Source organism: Petromyzon marinus (genome assembly GCF_048934315.1).
Source record: "Petromyzon marinus isolate PM22_M1 ecotype Great Lakes invasive population chromosome 80 unlocalized genomic scaffold, UKy_Petmar_22M1.pri1.0 chr80_unloc.1, whole genome shotgun sequence".
Lineage (NCBI taxonomy): Eukaryota > Metazoa > Chordata > Hyperoartia > Petromyzontiformes > Petromyzontidae > Petromyzon > Petromyzon marinus.
This window is the reverse complement of record NW_027422629.1, coordinates 17930-40083: the sequence shown is the minus strand read 5'-3', so window position 1 is coordinate 40083 and position 22154 is coordinate 17930. Positions and strand designations below refer to the sequence as shown.

General features: G+C 46.2%; 2 protein-coding genes across 4 annotated transcripts in view; both read right to left on the bottom strand.

Annotated features, from left to right (window-relative positions):
* The window catches only part of LOC116958715 (uncharacterized), a 67691-nt gene extending 58087 nt beyond the window's left edge, over positions 1 to 9604 (bottom strand). For 2 of the 3 annotated variants that reach the window (XM_076058853.1, XM_076058855.1), the window contains exons 1-5: positions 7898 to 9604; positions 7070 to 7132; positions 3574 to 3694; positions 2802 to 2907; positions 739 to 849 (exon numbers count right to left, since the gene is read on the bottom strand). In XM_076058853.1, coding sequence (XP_075914968.1) covers positions 739 to 849; positions 2802 to 2907; positions 3574 to 3694; positions 7070 to 7132; positions 7898 to 9593 — 2097 coding nt within the window. In that variant the 5' untranslated portion in view covers positions 9594 to 9604. The remainder of the gene's footprint in view (positions 1 to 738; positions 850 to 2801; positions 2908 to 3573; positions 3695 to 7069; positions 7133 to 7897) is intronic. The other variant, XM_076058854.1, reaches the window with a different exon arrangement.
* Positions 9605 to 9606: 2 nt separating this feature from the next.
* The window catches only part of LOC142908330 (uncharacterized), a 30022-nt gene continuing 17474 nt past the window's right edge, over positions 9607 to 22154 (bottom strand). The window contains exons 5-6 of the mRNA XM_076058876.1: positions 11734 to 12000; positions 9607 to 9636 (exon numbers count right to left, since the gene is read on the bottom strand). Of these exons, the coding sequence (XP_075914991.1) occupies positions 9607 to 9636; positions 11734 to 12000 (297 nt within the window). The remainder of the gene's footprint in view (positions 9637 to 11733; positions 12001 to 22154) is intronic.

Here is a 22154-nt window from a genome sequence, read left to right as displayed (position 1 = left end):
TGGTGAGTGAGTGAGTGGTGAGTGAGTGGCTGAGTGAGTGAATGAGTGGGTGAGTGAGTGAGTGGTGAGTGAGTGAGTGGTGAGTGAGTGGCTGAGTACCGGCTCTGTGAGTGAGTCTAGGAGCTCGTTGATGCGCTGGGAGTGAGTGAGTGGTGAGTGAGTGAGTGGTGAGTGAGTGGTGAGTGAGTGGGTGGGTGAGTGAGTGAGTGGTGAGTGAGTGGCTGAGTGAGTGAATGAGTGGTGAGTGAGTGGCTGAGTGAGTGAGTGGGTGGCTGAGTGATTTAGTGAGTGGCTGAGTGGGTGAGTGAGTGGTGAGTGAGTGAGTGAGTGGCTGAGTGAGTGAGTGGCTGAGTGAGTGAGTGGCTGAGTGGCTGAGTGAGTGAGTGGTGAGTGAGTGAGTGGTGAGTGAGTGGTGAGTGAGTGAGTGAGTGGTGAGTGAGTGGTGAGTGAGTGAGTGGCTGAGTGAGTGGCTGAGTGGTGAGTGAGTGGCTGAGTGAGTGAGTGGTGAGTGAGTGAGTGAGTGGTGAGTGAGTGAGTGGTGAGTGAGTGGCTGAGTGAGTGGCTGAGTGGTGAGTGAGTGGCTGAGTGAGTGAGTGGCTGAGTGAGTGAGTGGTGAGTGGCTGAGTGAGTGAGTGGTGAGTGAGTGGTGAGTGAGTGGTGAGCGTGGTGAGTGAGTGGCTGAGTGAGTGAGTGGTGAGTGAGTGAGTGGTGAGTGAGTGGTGAGTGAGTGGTGAGTACCGGCTCTGTGAGTGAGTCTAGGAGCTCGTTGATGCGCTGGGAGTGAGTGAGTCCCACGTGAGATTTCCCCAGAAGTCTGCGCACTTTCCTCCTCATGTCTGTGCCATCCACCTGAACCATCACCACCACCACCACAACAACCATCACCACAACAACCATCACCACAACAACCATCACCACCACAACAACAACCATCACCACCACCACAACAACCATCACCACAACAACCATCACCACCACCACAACAACCATCACCACAACAACAACAACAACCATCACCACAACAACCATCACCACCACAACAAGCACCACCACAACAACAACCACCATCACCACCACAACAACCATCACCACCACCACCACCACCACTACCACAACAACCATCACCACCACCACAACAACAACAACAACCATCACCACCACAACAACCATCACCACCACCATCACCACCACCACAACAACCATCACCACAACAACCACCACCACCACAACAACCATCACCACAACAACCATCACCCACACAACAACAACCACCATCACCACCACCACAACAACAACAACAACCATCACCACAACAACCATCACCACCACAACAACAATTACCATCACCACAACAACCATCACCACCACCACAACAACCACCACCACCACAACAACCACCACCACAACAACAATCATCACCACCACAACAACCATCACCACCACAACAACAACCACCATCACCACCACAACAACAACCATCATCACCACCACCACCACAACAACCATCACCACCACCACAACAACAACAACAACCATCACCACAACAACCATCACCACCACAACAACAACCACCACCACAACAACCATCACCACCACAACAACCATCACCACCACAACAACAACCACCATCACCACCACAACAACAACCACCATCACCACCACAACAACCATCACCACCACAACAACAACCATCACCACCACAACAATCATCACCACCACAACAACAACCATCACCACCACAACAACAACCATCACCACAACAACCACCACCACAACAACCACCACAACAACAATCAATACCACCACAACAACCACCACCACAACAACCAACACAATAACCACAACAACAACCATTACTAGAACAACCACCACCACAACAATCAATACCACCACCACAACAACCAACACAATAACCACCACAACAACAACCATTACCACCACCACAACAACTATTACCACCACCACAACAACCACCACCACCACCACAACAACCAACACAATAACCACCACAACAACAACCATTGCCACCACCACAACCACCAACACAACAACCACCATCACCACAACCACCAACACAACAACCATCATCACCACAACAAGCACCACAACAACAATCAATACCACCACAACAACTACAACAACCGCTACAACTACAACCACCCCCACCATCAATGTCACCACCACCACCACCAATGTCACCACCAACACCACCACCACCAATGCCACCACCACCATCAATGTCACCATCACCAATGTCACCACCACCACCATCAATGTCACCACCACCATCAATGTCACCACCACCACCACCAATGTCACCACCACCACCATCAATGTCACCACCACCACCAATGTCACCACCACTACCATCAATGTCACCACCACCACCACCACCAATGTCACCATCAATGTCACCACCACCACCAATGTCACCACCACTACCATCAATGTCACCACCACCACCACCAATGTCACCATCAATGTCACCACCACCACCATCAATGTCACTACCACCACCACCACCACCACCAATGTCACCACTACCACCACCAATGTCACCAGCACCACCACCACCAATGTCACCACCACCACCAATGTCACCATCAATGTCACCACCAATGTCACCACCACCACCACCACCAATGTCACCACCACCACCACCAATGCCACCATCCATGTCACCACCACCACCACCAATGTCACCACCACCACCAATGTCACCACCACCACCACCAATGTCACTACCACCACCACCAGCACCAATGCCACTACCACCAGCACCACCACCCGTCCCCCGTCACCTTCATGACGTTCATGAATGCCACCATGTTGTGTAGCAGCACAGACAGGAGGTGGTCCTCCTCCTCCTCCAGCCTCTTCCTCTCGCTCTCCCCTAGCGACGAGTACCTGCAGCGTCACCACGGTTACCGTCACCACGATTACCATCACCACGGTTACCGTCACCACGGTCACCGTCACCACGGTTACCGTCACCACAGTTACCACAGACAGGAGGTCTCTCCCCTAGGAATGCTGGCGGTGAGCGGTGTTGGTGAGCGGCGGTGATGGTGAGCAGCTACGGTGGTGAGCGGCGGTGATGGTGAGAAGCTACGGTGGTGAGCGGCGGCGGTGTTGGTGAGCGGCGGTGATGGTGAGAAGCTACGGTGGTGAGCGGCGGTGATGGTGAGAAGCTACGGTGGTGAGCGGCGGTGATGGTGAGAAGCTACGGTGGTGAGCGGCGGTGATGGTGAGAAGCTACGGTGGTGAGCGGCGGTGATGGTGAGAAGCTACGGTGGTGAGCGGCGGTGATGTTGGTGAGCGGCTACGGTGGTGAGCGGCGGTGATGGTGAGAAGCTACGGTGGTGAGCGGCGGCGGTGGTGAGCAGTCGGTGATGGTGAGTGGCGGCTGTGGTGGTGGTGGTGGTGAGTGTCGTTGGTGAGCGGCGGCGGTGGTGGTGAGTGTCGTTGGCGATGGTGAGTGGCGGCGGTGATGGTGAGCGGCGTTGGTGAGTGGTGTTGGTGGTGATGGTGAGCGGCGGTGGCGGTGGTGGTGAGCGTCGTTGGTGAGCTCACCGCTCCATCATGTCCCGTAGGCCTCTGTCCATGCCGAGGGCCTCCCTCTCCTGAGAGACGGCGTCCAGGAAGGCCGATTCCCAGAAGGCCGCCTGGTCCCATAGCGTGGAGCGTTCCTTACCTGAGGGCACACTCACCACACTTACTCACCACTCACTCACCACACTCACTCACCACTCACTCACCACACTCACTTACTCACCACTCACTCACCACTCACTCACCACACTTACTCACCACTCACTCACCACACTCACTCACCACTCACTCACCACACTTACTCACCACTCACTCACCACACTTACTCACCACTCACTCACCACACTCACCACTCACTCACTCACCACTCACTCACTCACCACTCACTCACCACACTTACTCACCACTCACTCACCACTCACTCACCACACTCACCACACTTACTCACCACTCACTCACCACTCACTCACCACACTCACCACACTTACTCACCACTCACTCACCACACTTACTCACCACTCACTCACCACTCACTCACCACACTCACTTACTCACCACTCACTCACCACACTCACCACTCACTCACCACACTTACTCACCACTCACTCACCACTCACCACACTCACTTACTCACCACTCACTCACCACACTTACTCACCACTCACTCACCACTCACTCACCACACTCACTTACTCACCACTCACTCACCACACTCACCACTCACTCACCACACTTACTCACCACTCACTCACCACTCACTCACCACACTTACTCACCACTCACTCACCACACTTACTCACCACTCACTCACCACTCACTCACCACACTCACTTACTCACCACTCACTCACCACACTCACCACTCACTCACCACTCACTCACCACACACTCACCACACACTCACCACACTCACCACACTTACTCACCACTCACTCACCACTCACTCACCACTCACTCACCACACTCACCACACTCACCACACTTACTCACCACACTTACTCACCACTCACTCACCACACTCACCACACTCACTCACCACACTCACCACACTCACTCACCACTCACTCACCACACTCACCACACTTACTCACCACTCACTCACCACTCACTCACCACTCACTCACCACACTCACCACACTTACTCACCACTCACTCACCACTCACTCACCACACACTCACCACACACTCACCACACTCTCACTCACCACACTCACCACACACTCACTCACCATACACTCACTCACCACACACTCACCACGCACTCACCACACACTCACCACGCACTCGCTCGCTCACCCACTCGCTCACTCACCACCCACTCGCTCACTCACCACCCACTCGCTCACTCACCCACTCGCTCACTCACCACTCACTCGCCCACTCCCTCACCACACACTCACTCACCCACTCGCTCACCCACTCGCTCACTCACCCACTCGCTCACCACGCACTCACTTACCCACTCACCCACTCACTCACTCACCCACTCGCTCACCCACTCGCTCACTCACTCACCCACTCGCTCACCATACACTCACCGCACTTACTCACCCACTCGCTCACCCACGCACTCACTCACCCACTCGCTCACCGCTCACCACGGACTCACTCACTCACCGCACTTACTCACCCACTCGCTCACCACGCACTCACTCACCCACTCCCTCACCACGCAGTCACTCACCGCACTTACTCACCCACTCGCTCACCACGCACTCACTCACCCACTCCCTCACCACGCAGTCACTCACCGCACTTACTCACCCACTCGCTCACCACGCACTCACTCACCCACTCCCTCACCACGCAGTCACTCACCCACTTACTCACCCACTCGCTCACCACGCACTCACCCACTCACTCACTCACCACCACTCACTCATCAATATAATATACTCACTATGCAACACGAAGTCACAACACATCACAGCATGCAACACAAAGTCACTAGCAACACAAAGTCACAACACACACATCATGCAACACAAAGTCACTAGCAACACAAAGTCACTAGCAACACAACACAAAGTCACTAGCAACACAAAGTCACACCACATCACAGCACACACAGCATGCAACACAAAGTCACTAGCAACACAAAGTCACTAGCAACACAACACAAAGTCACTAGCAACACAAAGTCACTAGCAACACAACACAAAGTCACTAGCAACACAAAGTCACTAGCAACACAACACAAAGTCACTAGCAACACAAAGTCACTAGCAACACAAAGTCACTAGCAACACAAAGTCACTAGCAACACAACACAAAGTCACTAGCAACACAAAGTGACACCACAACACAACACACACAGCATGCAACACAAAGTCACTAGCAACACAAAGTCACTAGCAACACAAAGTCACTAGCGACACAAAGTCACTAGCAACACAAAGTCACAACACAACACACACAGAACGACACAAAGTCACTAGCAACACAAAGTCACTAGCAACACAAAGTCACTAGCAACACAACACAGCACACACAGCATGCAACACAAAGTCACTAGCAACACAAAGTCACTAGCAACACAAAGTGACACCACAACACACACAGCATGCAACACAAAGTCACTAGCAACACAAAGTCACTAGCAACACAAAGTCACTAGCAACACAACACACACAGCATGCAACACAAAGTCACTAGCAACACAAAGTCACTAGCAACACAAAGTGACACCACAACACAACACACACAGCATGCAACACAAAGTCACTAGCAACACAAAGTCACTAGCAACACAAAGTGACACCACAACACAACACACACAGCATGCAACACAAAGTCACTAGCAACACAAAGTCACTAGCAACACAAAGTCACACCACAACACACACAGCATGCAACACAAAGTCACTAGCAACACAAAGTCACTAGCAACACAAAGTCACAACACACACTGCATGCAACACAAAGTCACTAGCAACACAAAGTCACACCACATCACAGCACACACAGCATGCAACACAAAGTCACTAGCAACACAAAGTCACAACACACATCATGCAACACAAAGTCACTAGCAACACAAAGTCACTAGCAACACAAAGTCACTAGCAACACAAAGTCACTAGCAACACAAAGTGACACCACAACACAGCACACACAGCATGCAACACAAAGTCACTAGCAACATAAAGTCACTAGCAACACAAAGTCACAACACACACTGCATGCAACACAAAGTCACTAGCAACACAAAGTGACACCACAACACAACACACACAGCATGCAACACAGAGTCACCAGCAACACAAAGTACGGACACCGCAAAAAATGCGTTACCATGGTAACGGTATCCTAGCAACGGGGGGAGGGCGGGGGCTTGGTTACAGTTCCTACGGCCTGCATGTATCATCAGTTGTCATGGTAACAGTTGCTATGGCCTGGCCGTTTCATCAGTTGCCACGGTAACAGTCGCATTGGTTTGGCCGCATCGTTGGTTGCCATGGTAAACGGTATCCTAGCAGCGGTGTCCGTGGAAACGGTTGCTACGGTAACGTGGTTACTCAGAGAGAATGTTTCCATGGCAGCCTCCTCCAGCTGGTCCCATACGGAGAAGCGATCTCTCCCTGAGACGCGGAGACACGGAGACACATGGAGACACGCGGAGACACACGGAGACAAACGGAGACACACAGAGACACGGAGACACATGGGGACACGCGGAGACACATGGGGACACGCGGAGACACACGGAGACACGGAGACACATGGGGACACACGGAGACACATGGGGACACGCGGAGACACACGGAGACACGGAGACACATGGGGACACACGGAGACAGGGACACGGAGACACAGAGACACATGGGGACACGTAGACACGCGGACACATGGAGACACACGGACACACGAACACAGGGACACGGAGACACATGGGGACACACGGAGACACACAGACACAGCGACACGGAGACACGGGGACACACAGGAACACGGAGACACATGGGGACACGTAGACACGGGAACACACGTAGACACGGAGACACACGGACACGGAAACACGGGGACACGGAGACACACGGAGAGACAGGGACACGGAGACACGTAGACACGTTAGACACGGAGATACGAGGACACACGGAGACACGGGGACACATGAAGACACATGAAGACACATGGAGACACACAGACTCAGAGACACATGGAGACACACATACACGGAGGCACGGAGACATGGAGAGACAGAAAGGCAGGGAGACACAGGGAGATGGTAGTGATGGTGGTGATGATGATGGTGGTGATGATGGTGATGGTGGTGATGGTGGTGATGGTGTTAGTGATGGTGGTGATGGTAGTCATGGTGATGGTAGTCATGGTGATGTGATTACCCAGAAGGCCCTCGTAGAGGTAGACTCTGGTGGTGATGGTAGTCATGGTGATGGTAGTGATGGTGATGGTAGTCATGGTGATGGTAGTCATGGTGATGTGATTACCCAGAAGGCCCTCGTAGAGGTAGACTCTGGTGGTGATGGTGATGGTAGTGATGGTAGTGATGGTGACGGTAGTCATGGTGATGGTAGTGATGGTGTGAGTGATGGTAGTCATGGTGATGGTAGTCATGGTAGTGATGGTGTTAGTGATGGTAGTCATGGTGATGGTAGTCATGGTGATGATGTGATTACCGAGAAGGCCCTCGTAGAGGTAGACTCTGGTGGTGATGTTAGTGATGGCAGTGATGGTAGTCATGGTGATGGTAGTCATGGTGATGGTGATGTGATTACCCAGAAGGCCCTCGTAGAGGTAGACTCTGGTGGTGATGGTGATGGTAGTCATGGTGATGGTAGTCATGGTGATGGTAGTCATGGTGATGGTGATGGTAGTCATGGTGATGGTAATGGTAGTGATGGTGATGGTAGTCATGGTGATGGTAGTCATAGTGATGGTAGTCATGGTGATGATGTGATTACCCAGAAGGCCCTCGTAGAGGTAGACTCTGGTGGTGATGGTAGTGATGGTAGTGATGGTAGTCATGGTGATGGTAGTCATGGTGATGGTAGTGATGGTGATGGTAGTCATGGTGATGATGTGATTACCCAGAAGGCCCTCGTAGAGGTAGACTCTGGTGGTGATGTTAGTGATGGTAGTGATGGTAGTCATGGTGATGGTAGTGATGGTGATGGTAGTCATGGTGATGGTGATGGTAGTCATGGTGATGATGTGATTACCCAGAAGGCCCTCGTAGAGGTAGACTCTGGTGGTGATGGTAGTCATGGTGATGGTAGTCATGGTGATGGTAGTCATGGTGATGGTAGTCATGGTGATGGTAGTCATGGTGATGGTAGTCATGGTGATGTGATTACCCAGAAGGCCCTCGTAGAGGTAGACTCTGGTGGTGATGGTAGTCATGGTGATGGTAGTCATGGTGATGGTAGTCATGGTGATGGTAGTCATGGTGATGGTAGTCATGGTGATGGTGATGGTAGTCATGGTGATGATGTGATTACCCAGAAGGCCCTCGTAGAGGTAGACTCTGGTGGTGATGGTAGTCATGGTGATGGTAGTCATGGTGATGGTAGTCATGGTGATGGTAGTCATGGTGATGGTAGTCATGGTGATGGTAGTCATGGTGATGTGATTACCCAGAAGGCCCTCGTAGAGGTAGACTCTGGTGGTGATGGTAGTCATGGTGATGGTAGTCATGGTGATGGTAGTCATGGTGATGGTAGTCATGGTGATGGTAGTCATGGTGATGGTAGTGATGGTAGTCATGGTGATGGTAGTCATGGTGATGATGTGATTACCCAGAAGGCCCTCGTAGAGGTAGACTCTGGTGGTGATGGTAGTGATGGTAGTGATGGTAGTCATGGTGATGGTGATGGTAGTCATGGTGATGGTAGTCATGGTGATGGTAGTCATGGTGATGATGTGATTACCCAGAAGGCCCTCGTAGAGGTAGACTCTGGTGGTGATGGTAGTGATGGTAGTGATGGTAGTCATGGTGATGGTGATGGTAGTCATGGTGATGGTAGTCATGGTGATGGTAGTCATGGTGATGGTGATGGTAGTCATGGTGATGGTAGTCATGGTGATGATGTGATTACCCAGAAGGCCCTCGTAGAGGTAGACTCTGGTGGCGTCGCGGTCACGGAGCTCAGATCCACCCAGCTCCATCGCAGACACCTCCACAACAACAACAACAACAAAACAACAACAACATCAACAACATCACTCAACAACATCAACAACATCAACAACAACAACAACAACAACAAAACAACAACAACATTACTCAACAACATTACTCAACAACATCAACAACAACAAAACAACAACAAAACCAACAACAACATCAACAACATTACTCAACAACATCAACAACATCATCAACAACAACATCACTCAACATCACTCAACAACAACAACATCAACAACATCACTCAACAACATCACTCAACAACATCAACAACATCATCAACATCAACAACAACATCAACAACAACATCAACAACATCAACAACATCACTCCACATCAACAACAACATCAACAACAACATCAACATCACTCCACAACAACAACAACATCAACATCACTCCACATCAACATCAACAACATCACTCAACAACATCAACAACATCAACAACATCACTGAACATCAACAACATCACTCAACAACATCATCACCAACATCAACAAAATCAACAAAATCACTCCACATCAACAACATCAACATCATCAACAACATCAACTACAACACCAACAACATCAACAACATCACTCCAAATCAACAACATCATCATCAACAACAACATCGCTCAACATCACTCAACATCACTCAACAACATCAACAACATCACTCCACATCAACAACATCAACAACATCAACATCATCACTCAATATCAACATCAACAACATCAATATCATTCAACATCACTCAACATCAACAACATCACTCAACATCAACATCAAAAACATCACTCCACATCACTCAACATCAACAACATCAACATCATCACTCAACATCAACAACATCAATAATCAACATCAACAACATCAACATCATCACTCAACATCAACAACATCAACATCACTCAACATCACTCAACATCAACATCAACAACATCAACATCACTCAACATCAACAACATCAAAAACATCACTCCACATCACTCCACATCACACTGATTTTGATGTTGTTGATGTTGTTGTTGATGTTGTTGTTGTTGATGATGTTAATGTTGTTGATGTTGTTGTTGTTGATGATGTTAATGTTGATGTTGTTGTTAATGATGATGTTGTTGTTGTTAATGATGTTGTTGATGTTGTTGTTAATGTTGTTGATGTTGTTGTTAATGTTGTGGTTGTTGTTGTGGTTGTTGTTGTTGATGTTGTTGATGTTAATGATAATGTTGTTGATGTTGTTGTTGATGTTGTTAATGTTGTTGTTGATGTTGTTGATGTTGTTAATGTTGTTGATGTTGTTAATGTTGTTGTTGATGTTAATGTTGTTGTTGATGTTAATGTTGTTGTTGATGTTAATGTTGTTAATGTTGTTGTTGTTGATGTTAATGATAATGTTGTTGTTGTTAATGTTAATGATGTTGTTGTTAATGTTGTTGTTAATGTTGTTGTTGTTGATGTCGTTTATGATGTTGTTGTTGTTGATGTTGTTGTTAATGTTGTTGTTAATGGTGTTGTTGATGTTGTTGTTGTTGATGTTGTTGTTGATGATGTTGATGTTGTTGTTGATGATGTTGATGTTGTTGTTGATGATGTTGTTGTTGATGTTGTTAATGTTGTTGTTGATGTTGTTAATGTTGTTGTTGATGTTGTTAATGTTGTTGTTGATGTTAATGTTGTTGTTGATGTTAATGTTGTTGTTGATGTTAATGTTGTTAATGTTGTTGTTGTTGATGTTAATGATAATGTTGTTGTTGTTAATGTTAATGATGTTGTTGTTAATGTTGTTGTTAATGTTGTTGTTGATGTTGTTGTTGTTGATGTCGTTTATGATGTTGTTGTTGTTGATGTTGTTGTTAATGTTGTTGTTAATGGTGTTGTTGATGTTGTTGTTGTTGATGTTGTTGTTGATGATGTTGATGATGTTGTTGATGATGTTGATGTTGTTGTTAATGTTGTTGTTGTTAATGTTGTTGATGTTGTTGTTAATGTTGTTGATGTTGTTGTTAATGTTGTTGTTGATGTTGTTGTTGTTGTTTCCTCACCAGGGTGCCAGTGTGGAGGTCGCTGTCCGACAGGGTTGACCTGAAGCCGGGGGTCATGACCCCGCCAGGCCCCGCCCCCACTCGACCCCCCCCCACGGGCCCCACCCCTTGACCCCCCACGGGCCCCTCCCGTTGAACCCCCACAGGCCCCTCCCCTTGACCCCCCACAGGCCCCTCCCCTTGACCCCCCACAGGCCCCTCCCCTTGACCTCCCTGGCTACTGCAGTCTGAGTCAGCTCCCAGAGTCTCCCCGGAGCTGGAGGAGAGCTGTGGACAACAACATCAACAACAACATCAACAACAACAACATCAACAACAATAACATCATCAACAACATCAACATCAACAACATCATCAACAACAACAACAACATCAACAACAACAACATCAACAACAACATCATCATCAACATCAACAACAACATCATAAACATCAACAACATCAACAACAACAACATCAACAACAACAACACTCAACAACAACAACAACATCATCATCAACATCAACAACAACATCAACAACACCAACAACATCAACATCATCAACAACAACAACATCATCAACAACAACATCAACAACATCAACAACAACAACATCAACAACAACATCATCAACAACAACAACATCAACAACAACATCAACAACAACAACATCAACAACATCAACAACAACATCAACAACAACAACATCAACAACATCAACAACAACAACATCAACAACAACAACATCATCAACAACAACATCAACAACAACAACATCAACAACAACAACATCAACAACATCAACAACAACATCAACAACAACAACATTAACAACAACAACAACAACATCAACAACATCAACAACAACATCAACAACATCAACAACAACATCAACATCAACAACATCAACAACAACAACATCAACAACAACATAAACAACATCAACAACAACATCATCATCACTCAACATCATCACTCAACATCAACAACACCAACATCAACAACAACATCAACAACATAAACAACATCAACAACATCATCAACAACATCATCACTCAACATCATCACTCAACATCAACAACATCAACAATATCATCAACATCATCATCAATATCAACAACATCAACAACATCATCATCATCAACAACATCATCAACATCAACAACATCATCAGCACCATCATCATCAGCATCATCATCAGCAGCATCATCATCATCAACATCATCAACATCAACAATCTCAACAACATCAACATCATCAACATCATCACCATCATCATATCATCAACATCAACCACATCAACATCATCAACATCATCATCATCAACATCATCATCAGCATCATGAACATCATCAGCACCATCAGCACCATCATCATCAACATCATCAGCAGCATCTTCAACATCATCATCATCAGCATCATCAACAACATCATCAACATCAACAACATCATCATCATCATCAGCACCATCATCATCAGCACAGTCATCATCATCAGCATCATCATCATCATCAGCACCATCATCATCTTCATCAACATTATCAGCACCATCATCATCATCAGCACCATCATCATCAGCACCATCATCATCAGCACCATCATCATCATCAGCACCATCATCATCAGCACCACCATCATCATCAGCACCACCATCATCATCAGCACCACCATCATCATCAGCACCATCATCATCATCATCAGCACCACCATCATCATTAGCACCATCATCATCATCAGCACCATCATCATCATCATCAGCACCACCATAATCATCAGCATCATCATCATCATCAGCACCATCATCATCAGCACCATCATCAGCATCATCATCAGCACCATCATCATCATCATCAGCACCATCATCATCAACACCATCATCATCTTCATCAACATTATCAGCACCATCATCAGCATCATCATCATCATCAGCACCACCATCATCATCAGCACCATCATCATCAGCACCATCATCATCATCAGCAGCATCATCACCATCAGCACCATCATCATCAGCAGCACCACGATCATCATCAGCACCATCATCATCATCAGCACCATCATCATCATCAGCACCACCATCATCATCAGCATCACCATCATCATCAGCACCATCATCATCATCATCAGCACCATCATCATCATCATCAGCACCATCATCATCATCAGCAGCACCATCATCATCATCAGCACCACCATCATCAGCAGCACCATCATCATCATCAGCACCATCATCATCTTCATCAACATTATCAGCACCATCATCAGCATCATCATCAGCACCACCATCATCATCATCAGCACCATCATCAGCACCATCATCATCATCAGCACCACCATCATCATCATCAGCACCATCATCATCAGCACCATCATCATAATCAACATCATCAACATCATCAGCACCATCATCATCATCAACATCATCAGCACCATCATCACCATCATCATCATCAGCACCATCATCATCAGCACCATCATCAGCATCAGCATCATCATCAGCACCACCATCATTATCAGCACCATCATCATCAGCACCATCATCATCTTCATCAACATTATCAGCACCATCATCATCAGCACCACCATCATCAGCACCATCATCATCAGCACCATCATCATCAGCAGCACCATCATCATCATCAGCACCATCATCATCATCAGCACCATCAGCACCATCATCATCATCAGCACCATCATTATCAGCACCATCATCAACATCAGCACCATCATCATCTTCATCAACATTATCAGCACCATCATCAGCATCATCATCAGCACCATCATCAGCACCATCATCATCATCATCACCACCATCATCATCATCAGCACCATCATCATCATCAGCACCATCATCATCATCAGCACCATCATCATCATCATCAGCACCATCATCATCAACATCATCAGCAGCATCTTCAACAACATCATCATCAACATCATCATCAGCACCATCATCATAATCAACATCATCAACATCATCAGCACCATCATCATCATCAACATCATCAGCACCATCATCACCATCATCATCATCAGCACCATCATCATCATCAGCACCATCATCATCAGCACGATCATCATCATCATCAGCAGCAGCACCATCATCATCAGCAGCACCATCATCATCATCAGCACCATCATCATCATCATCAGCACCATCATTATCAGCACCATCATCATCATCAGCACCATCATCATCTTCATCAACATTATCAGCACCATCATCAGCATCATCATCAGCACCACCATCATCATCATCAGCACCATCATCATCATCAGCACCACCATCATCATCATCAGCACCATCATCATCACCACCATCATCATCATCAGCACCATCATCATCATCAGCACCATCATCATCATCAGCACCATCATCATCATCATCAGCACCATCATCATCAACATCAACATCATCAGCAGCATCTTCAACATCATCATCATCAACATCATCATCAGCACCATCATCATAATCAACATCATCAACATCATCAGCACCATCATCATCATCAACATCATCAGCACCATCAACATCATCAGCACCATCATCACCATCATCATCATCAGCACCATCATCATCATCAGCACCATCATCATCAGCACCATCATCATCATCAGCACCATCATCATCTTCATCAACATTATCAGCACCATCATCATCAGCACCACCATCATCATCATCAGCACCATCATCAGCACCATCATCATCATCAGCACCATCATCATCATCAGCACCACCATCATCATCATCAGCACCATCATCATCACCACCATCATCATCATCAGCACCATCATCATCATCAGCACCATCATCATCATCAGCACCATCATCATCATCATCAGCACCATCATCATCAACATCATCAGCAGCATCTTCAACATCATCATCATCAACATCATCATCAGCACCATCATCATAATCAACATCATCAACATCATCAGCAACATCATCAGCACCATCATCACCATCATCATCATCATCAGCACCATCATCATCATCAGCACCATCATCATCAGCACGATCATCATCATCATCAGCAGCAGCACCATCATCATCAGCAGCACCATCATCATCATCAGCACCATCATCATCATCAGCACCATCATTATCAGCACCATCATCATCAGCACCATCATCATCTTCATCAACATTATCAGCACCATCATCAGCATCATCATCAGCACCATTATCAGCATCATCATCAGCACCATCATCAGCACCATCATCATCATCAGCACCACCATCATCATCATCAGCACCATCATCATCACCACCATCATCATCATCAGCACCATCATCATCATCAGCACCATCATCATCATCATCAGCACCATCATCATCAACATCATCAGCAGCATCTTCAACATCATCATCATCAACATCATCATCAGCACCATCATCATAATCAACATCATCAACATCATCAGCACCATCATCATCATCAACATCATCAGCACCATCATCACCATCATCATCATCAGCACCATCATCATCATCAGCACCATCATCATCAGCACGATCATCATCATCATCAGCAGCAGCACCATCATCATCAGCAGCACCATCATCATCATCAGCACCATCATCAGCATCATCATCATCAGCACCATCATTATCAGCACCATCATCATCATCAGCACCATCATCATCTTCATCAACATTATCAGCACCATCATCAGCATCATCATCAGCACCACCATCATCATCATCAGCACCATCATCAGCACCATCATCATCATCAGCACCACCATCATCATCATCAGCACCATCATCATCACCACCATCATCAACATCATCACCATCATCATATCATCAACATCATCAACATCAACCACATCAACATCATCAACATCATCATCAGCAACATCATCATCAGCATCATGAACATCATCAGCACCATCAGCACCATCATCATCAACATCATCAGCAGCATCTTCAACATCATCATCATCAGCATCATCAACAACATCATCAACATCAACAACAACATCATCATCATCAGCACCATCATCATCAGCACAGTCATCATCATCAGCATCATCATCATCATCAGCACCATCATCATCTTCATCAACATTATCAGCACCATCATCATCATCAGCACCATCATCATCAGCACCATCATCATCAGCACCATCATCATCATCAGCACCATCATCATCATCAGCACCATCATCATCATCATCAGCACCACCATCATCATCAGCACCACCATCATCATCAGCACCACCATCATCATCAGCACCATCATCATCATCAGCACCACCATCATCATTAGCACCATCATCATCATCAGCACCATCATCATCATCATCAGCACCACCATAATCATCAGCATCATCATCATCATCAGCACCATCATCATCAGCACCATCATCAGCATCATCATCAGCATCATCATCAGCACCATCATCATCATCATCAGCACCATCATCATCAACACCATCATCATCTTCATCAACATTATCAGCACCATCATCAGCATCATCATCATCATCAGCACCACCATCATCATCAGCACCATCATCATCAGCACCATCATCATCATCAGCAGCATCATCACCATCAGCACCATCATCATCAGCAGCACCACGATCATCATCAGCACCATCATCATCATCAGCACCATCATCATCATCAGCACCACCATCATCATCAGCATCACCATCATCATCAGCACCATCATCATCATCAGCACCATCATCATCATCAGCACCATCATCATCATCAGCAGCACCATCATCATCATCAGCACCACCATCATCAGCAGCACCATCATCATCATCAGCACCATCATCATCTTCATCAACATTATCAGCACCATCATCAGCATCATCATCAGCACCACCATCATCATCAGCACCATCATCAGCACGATCATCATCATCAGCACCACCATCATCATCATCAGCACCATCATCATCACCACCATCATCATCATCAGCACCATCATCATCATCAGCACCATCATCATCATCAGCACCATCATCATCATCATCAGCACCATCATCATTAACATCAACATCATCAGCAGCATCTTCAACATCATCATCATCAACATCATCATCAGCACCATCATCATAATCAACATCATCAACATCATCAGCACCATCATCATCATCAACATCATCAGCACCATCATCACCATCATCATCATCAGCACCATCATCATCAGCACCATCATCAGCATCAGCATCATCATCAGCACCACCATCATTATCAGCACCATCATCATCAGCACCATCATCATCTTCATCAACATTATCAGCACCATCATCAGCATCATCATCATCATCAGCACCACCATCATCAGCACCATCATCATCAGCACCATCATCATCAGCAGCACCATCATCATCATCAGCACCATCATCATCATCAGCACCATCATCAGCATCATCATCATCAGCACCATCATCATCATCAGCACCATCATCATCATCAGCACCATCATTATCAGCACCATCATCATCATCAGCACCATCATCATTTTCATCATCAGCACCATCATCAGCACCATCATCAGCACCATCATCATCATCAGCACCACCATCATCATCATCAGCACCATCATCATCACCACCATCATCATCATCAGCACCATCATCATCATCAGCACCATCATCATCATCAGCACCATCATCATCATCAGCACCATCATCATCAACATCATCAGCAGCATCTTCAACATCATCATCATCAACATCATCATCAGCACCATCATCATAATCAACATCATCAACATCATCAGCACCATCATCATCATCAACATCATCAGCACCATCATCACCATCATCAGCACCATCATCATCATCAGCACCATCATCATCAGCACGATCATCATCATCATCAGCAGCAGCACCATCATCATCAGCAGCACCATCATCATCATCAGCACCATCATCAGCACCATCATCATCATCAGCACCATCATTATCAGCACCATCATCATCATCAGCACCATCATCATCTTCATCAACATTATCAGCACCATCATCAGCATCATCATCATCAGCACCATCATCAGCACCATCATCATCATCAGCACCACCATCATCATCATCAGCACCATCATCATCACCACCATCATCATCATCAGCACCATCATCATCATCAGCACCATCATCATCATCAGCACCATCATCATCAACATCAACATCATCAGCAGCATCTTCAACATCATCATCATCAACATCATCATCAGCACCATCATCATAATCAACATCATCAACATCATCAGCACCATCATCATCATCAACATCATCAGCACCATCATCACCATCATCATCATCAGCACCATCATCATCATCAGCACCATCATCATCAGCACCATCATCATCATCAGCACCATCATTATCAGCACCATCATCATCTTCATCAACATTATCAGCACCATCATCAGCATCATCATCAGCACCACCATCATCATCATCAGCACCATCATCAGCACCATCATCATCATCAGCACCACCATCATCATCATCAGCACCATCATCATCACCACCATCATCATCATCAGCACCATCATCATCATCAGCACCATCATCATCATCAGCACCATCATCATCATCAGCACCATCATCATCAACATCATCAGCAGCATCTTCAACATCATCATCATCAACATCATCATCAGCACCATCATCATAATCAACATCATCAGCAACATCATCAGCACCATCATCACCATCATCATCATCATCAGCACCATCATCATCATCAGCACCATCATCATCAGCACGATCATCATCATCAGCAGCAGCACCATCATCATCAGCAGCACCATCATCATCATCAGCACCATCATCAGCATCATCATCATCAGCACCATCATTATCAGCACCATCATCATCATCAGCACCATCATCATCTTCATCAACATTATCAGCACCATCATCAGCATCATCATCAGCACCACCATCATCATCATCAGCACCATCATCAGCACCATCATCATCATCAGCACCACCATCATCATCATCAGCACCATCATCATCACCACCATCATCATCATCAGCACCATCATCATCATCAGCACCATCATCATCATCAGCACCATCATCATCATCAGCACCATCATCATCAACATCATCAGCAGCATCTTCAACATCATCATCATCAACATCATCATCAGCACCATCATCATAATCAACATCATCAGCAACATCATCAGCAACATCATCAGCACCATCATCACCATCATCATCATCAGCACCATCATCATCATCAGCACCATCATCATCAGCACGATCATCATCATCAGCAGCAGCACCATCATCATCAGCAGCACCATCATCATCATCAGCACCATCATCAGCATCATCATCATCAGCACCATCATTATCAGCACCATCATCATCATCAGCACCATCATCATCTTCATCAACATTATCAGCACCATCATCAGCATCATCATCAGCACCACCATCATCATCATCAGCACCATCATCAGCACCATCATCATCATCAGCACCACCATCATCATCAGCACCATCATCATCACCACCATCATCATCATCAGCACCATCATCATCATCAGCACCATCATCATCATCAGCACCATCATCATCATCATCAGCACCATCATCATCAACATCATCAGCAGCATCTTCAACATCATCATCATCAACATCATCATCAGCACCATCATCATAATCAACATCATCAACATCATCAGCACCATCATCATCATCAACATCATCAGCACCATCATCACCATCATCATCATCAGCACCATCATCATCATCAGCACCATCATCATCAGCACGATCATCATCATCATCAGCAGCAGCACCATCATCATCATCAGCAGCACCATCATCATCATCAGCACCATCATCAGCACCATCATCATCATCAGCACCATCATTATCAGCACCATCATCATCATCAGCACCATCATCATCTTCATCAACATTATCAGCACCATCATCAGCATCATCATCAGCACCACCATCATCATCATCAGCACCATCATCAGCACCATCATCATCATCAGCACCACCATCATCATCATCAGCACCATCATCATCACCACCATCATCATCATCAGCACCATCATCATCATCAGCACCATCATCATCATCAGCACCATCATCATCATCATCAGCACCATCATCATCAACATCATCAGCAGCATCTTCAACATCATCATCATCAACATCATCATCAGCACCATCATCATAATCAACATCATCAGCAACATCATCAGCAACATCATCAGCACCATCATCACCATCATCATCATCAGCACCATCATCATCATCAGCACCATCATCATCAGCACGATCATCATCATCAGCAGCAGCACCATCATCATCAGCAGCACCATCATCATCATCAGCACCATCATCAGCATCATCATCATCAGCACCATCATTATCAGCACCATCATCATCATCAGCACCATCATCATCTTCATCAACATTATCAGCACCATCATCAGCATCATCATCAGCACCACCATCATCATCATCAGCACCATCATCAGCACCATCATCATCATCAGCACCACCATCATCATCATCAGCACCATCATCATCACCACCATCATCATCATCAGCACCATCATCATCATCAGCACCATCATCATCATCAGCACCATCATCATCATCAGCACCATCATCATCAACATCATCAGCAGCATCTTCAACATCATCATCAACATCATCATCAGCACCATCATCATAATCAACATCATCAGCAACATCATCAGCAACATCATCAGCACCATCATCACCATCATCATCATCAGCACCATCATCATCAGCACCATCATCATCAGCACGATCATCATCATCAGCAGCAGCACCATCATCATCAGCAGCACCATCATCATCATCAGCACCATCATCAGCATCATCATCATCAGCACCATCATTATCAGCACCATCATCATCATCAGCACCATCATCATCTTCATCAACATTATCAGCACCATCATCAGCATCATCATCAGCACCACCATCATCATCATCAGCACCATCATCAGCACCATCATCATCATCAGCACCACCATCATCATCATCAGCACCATCATCATCACCACCATCATCATCATCAGCACCATCATCATCATCAGCACCATCATCATCATCAGCACCATCATCATCATCATCAGCACCATCATCATCAACATCATCAGCAGCATCTTCAACATCATCATCATCAACATCATCATCAGCACCATCATCATAATCAACATCATCAACATCATCAGCACCATCATCATCATCAACATCATCAGCACCATCATCACCATCATCATCATCAGCACCATCATCATCAGCACGATCATCATCATCATCAGCACCATCATCATAATCAACATCATCAGCAACATCATCAGCAACATCATCAGCACCATCATCACCATCATCATCATCAGCACCATCATCATCATCAGCACCATCATCATCAGCACGATCATCATCATCAGC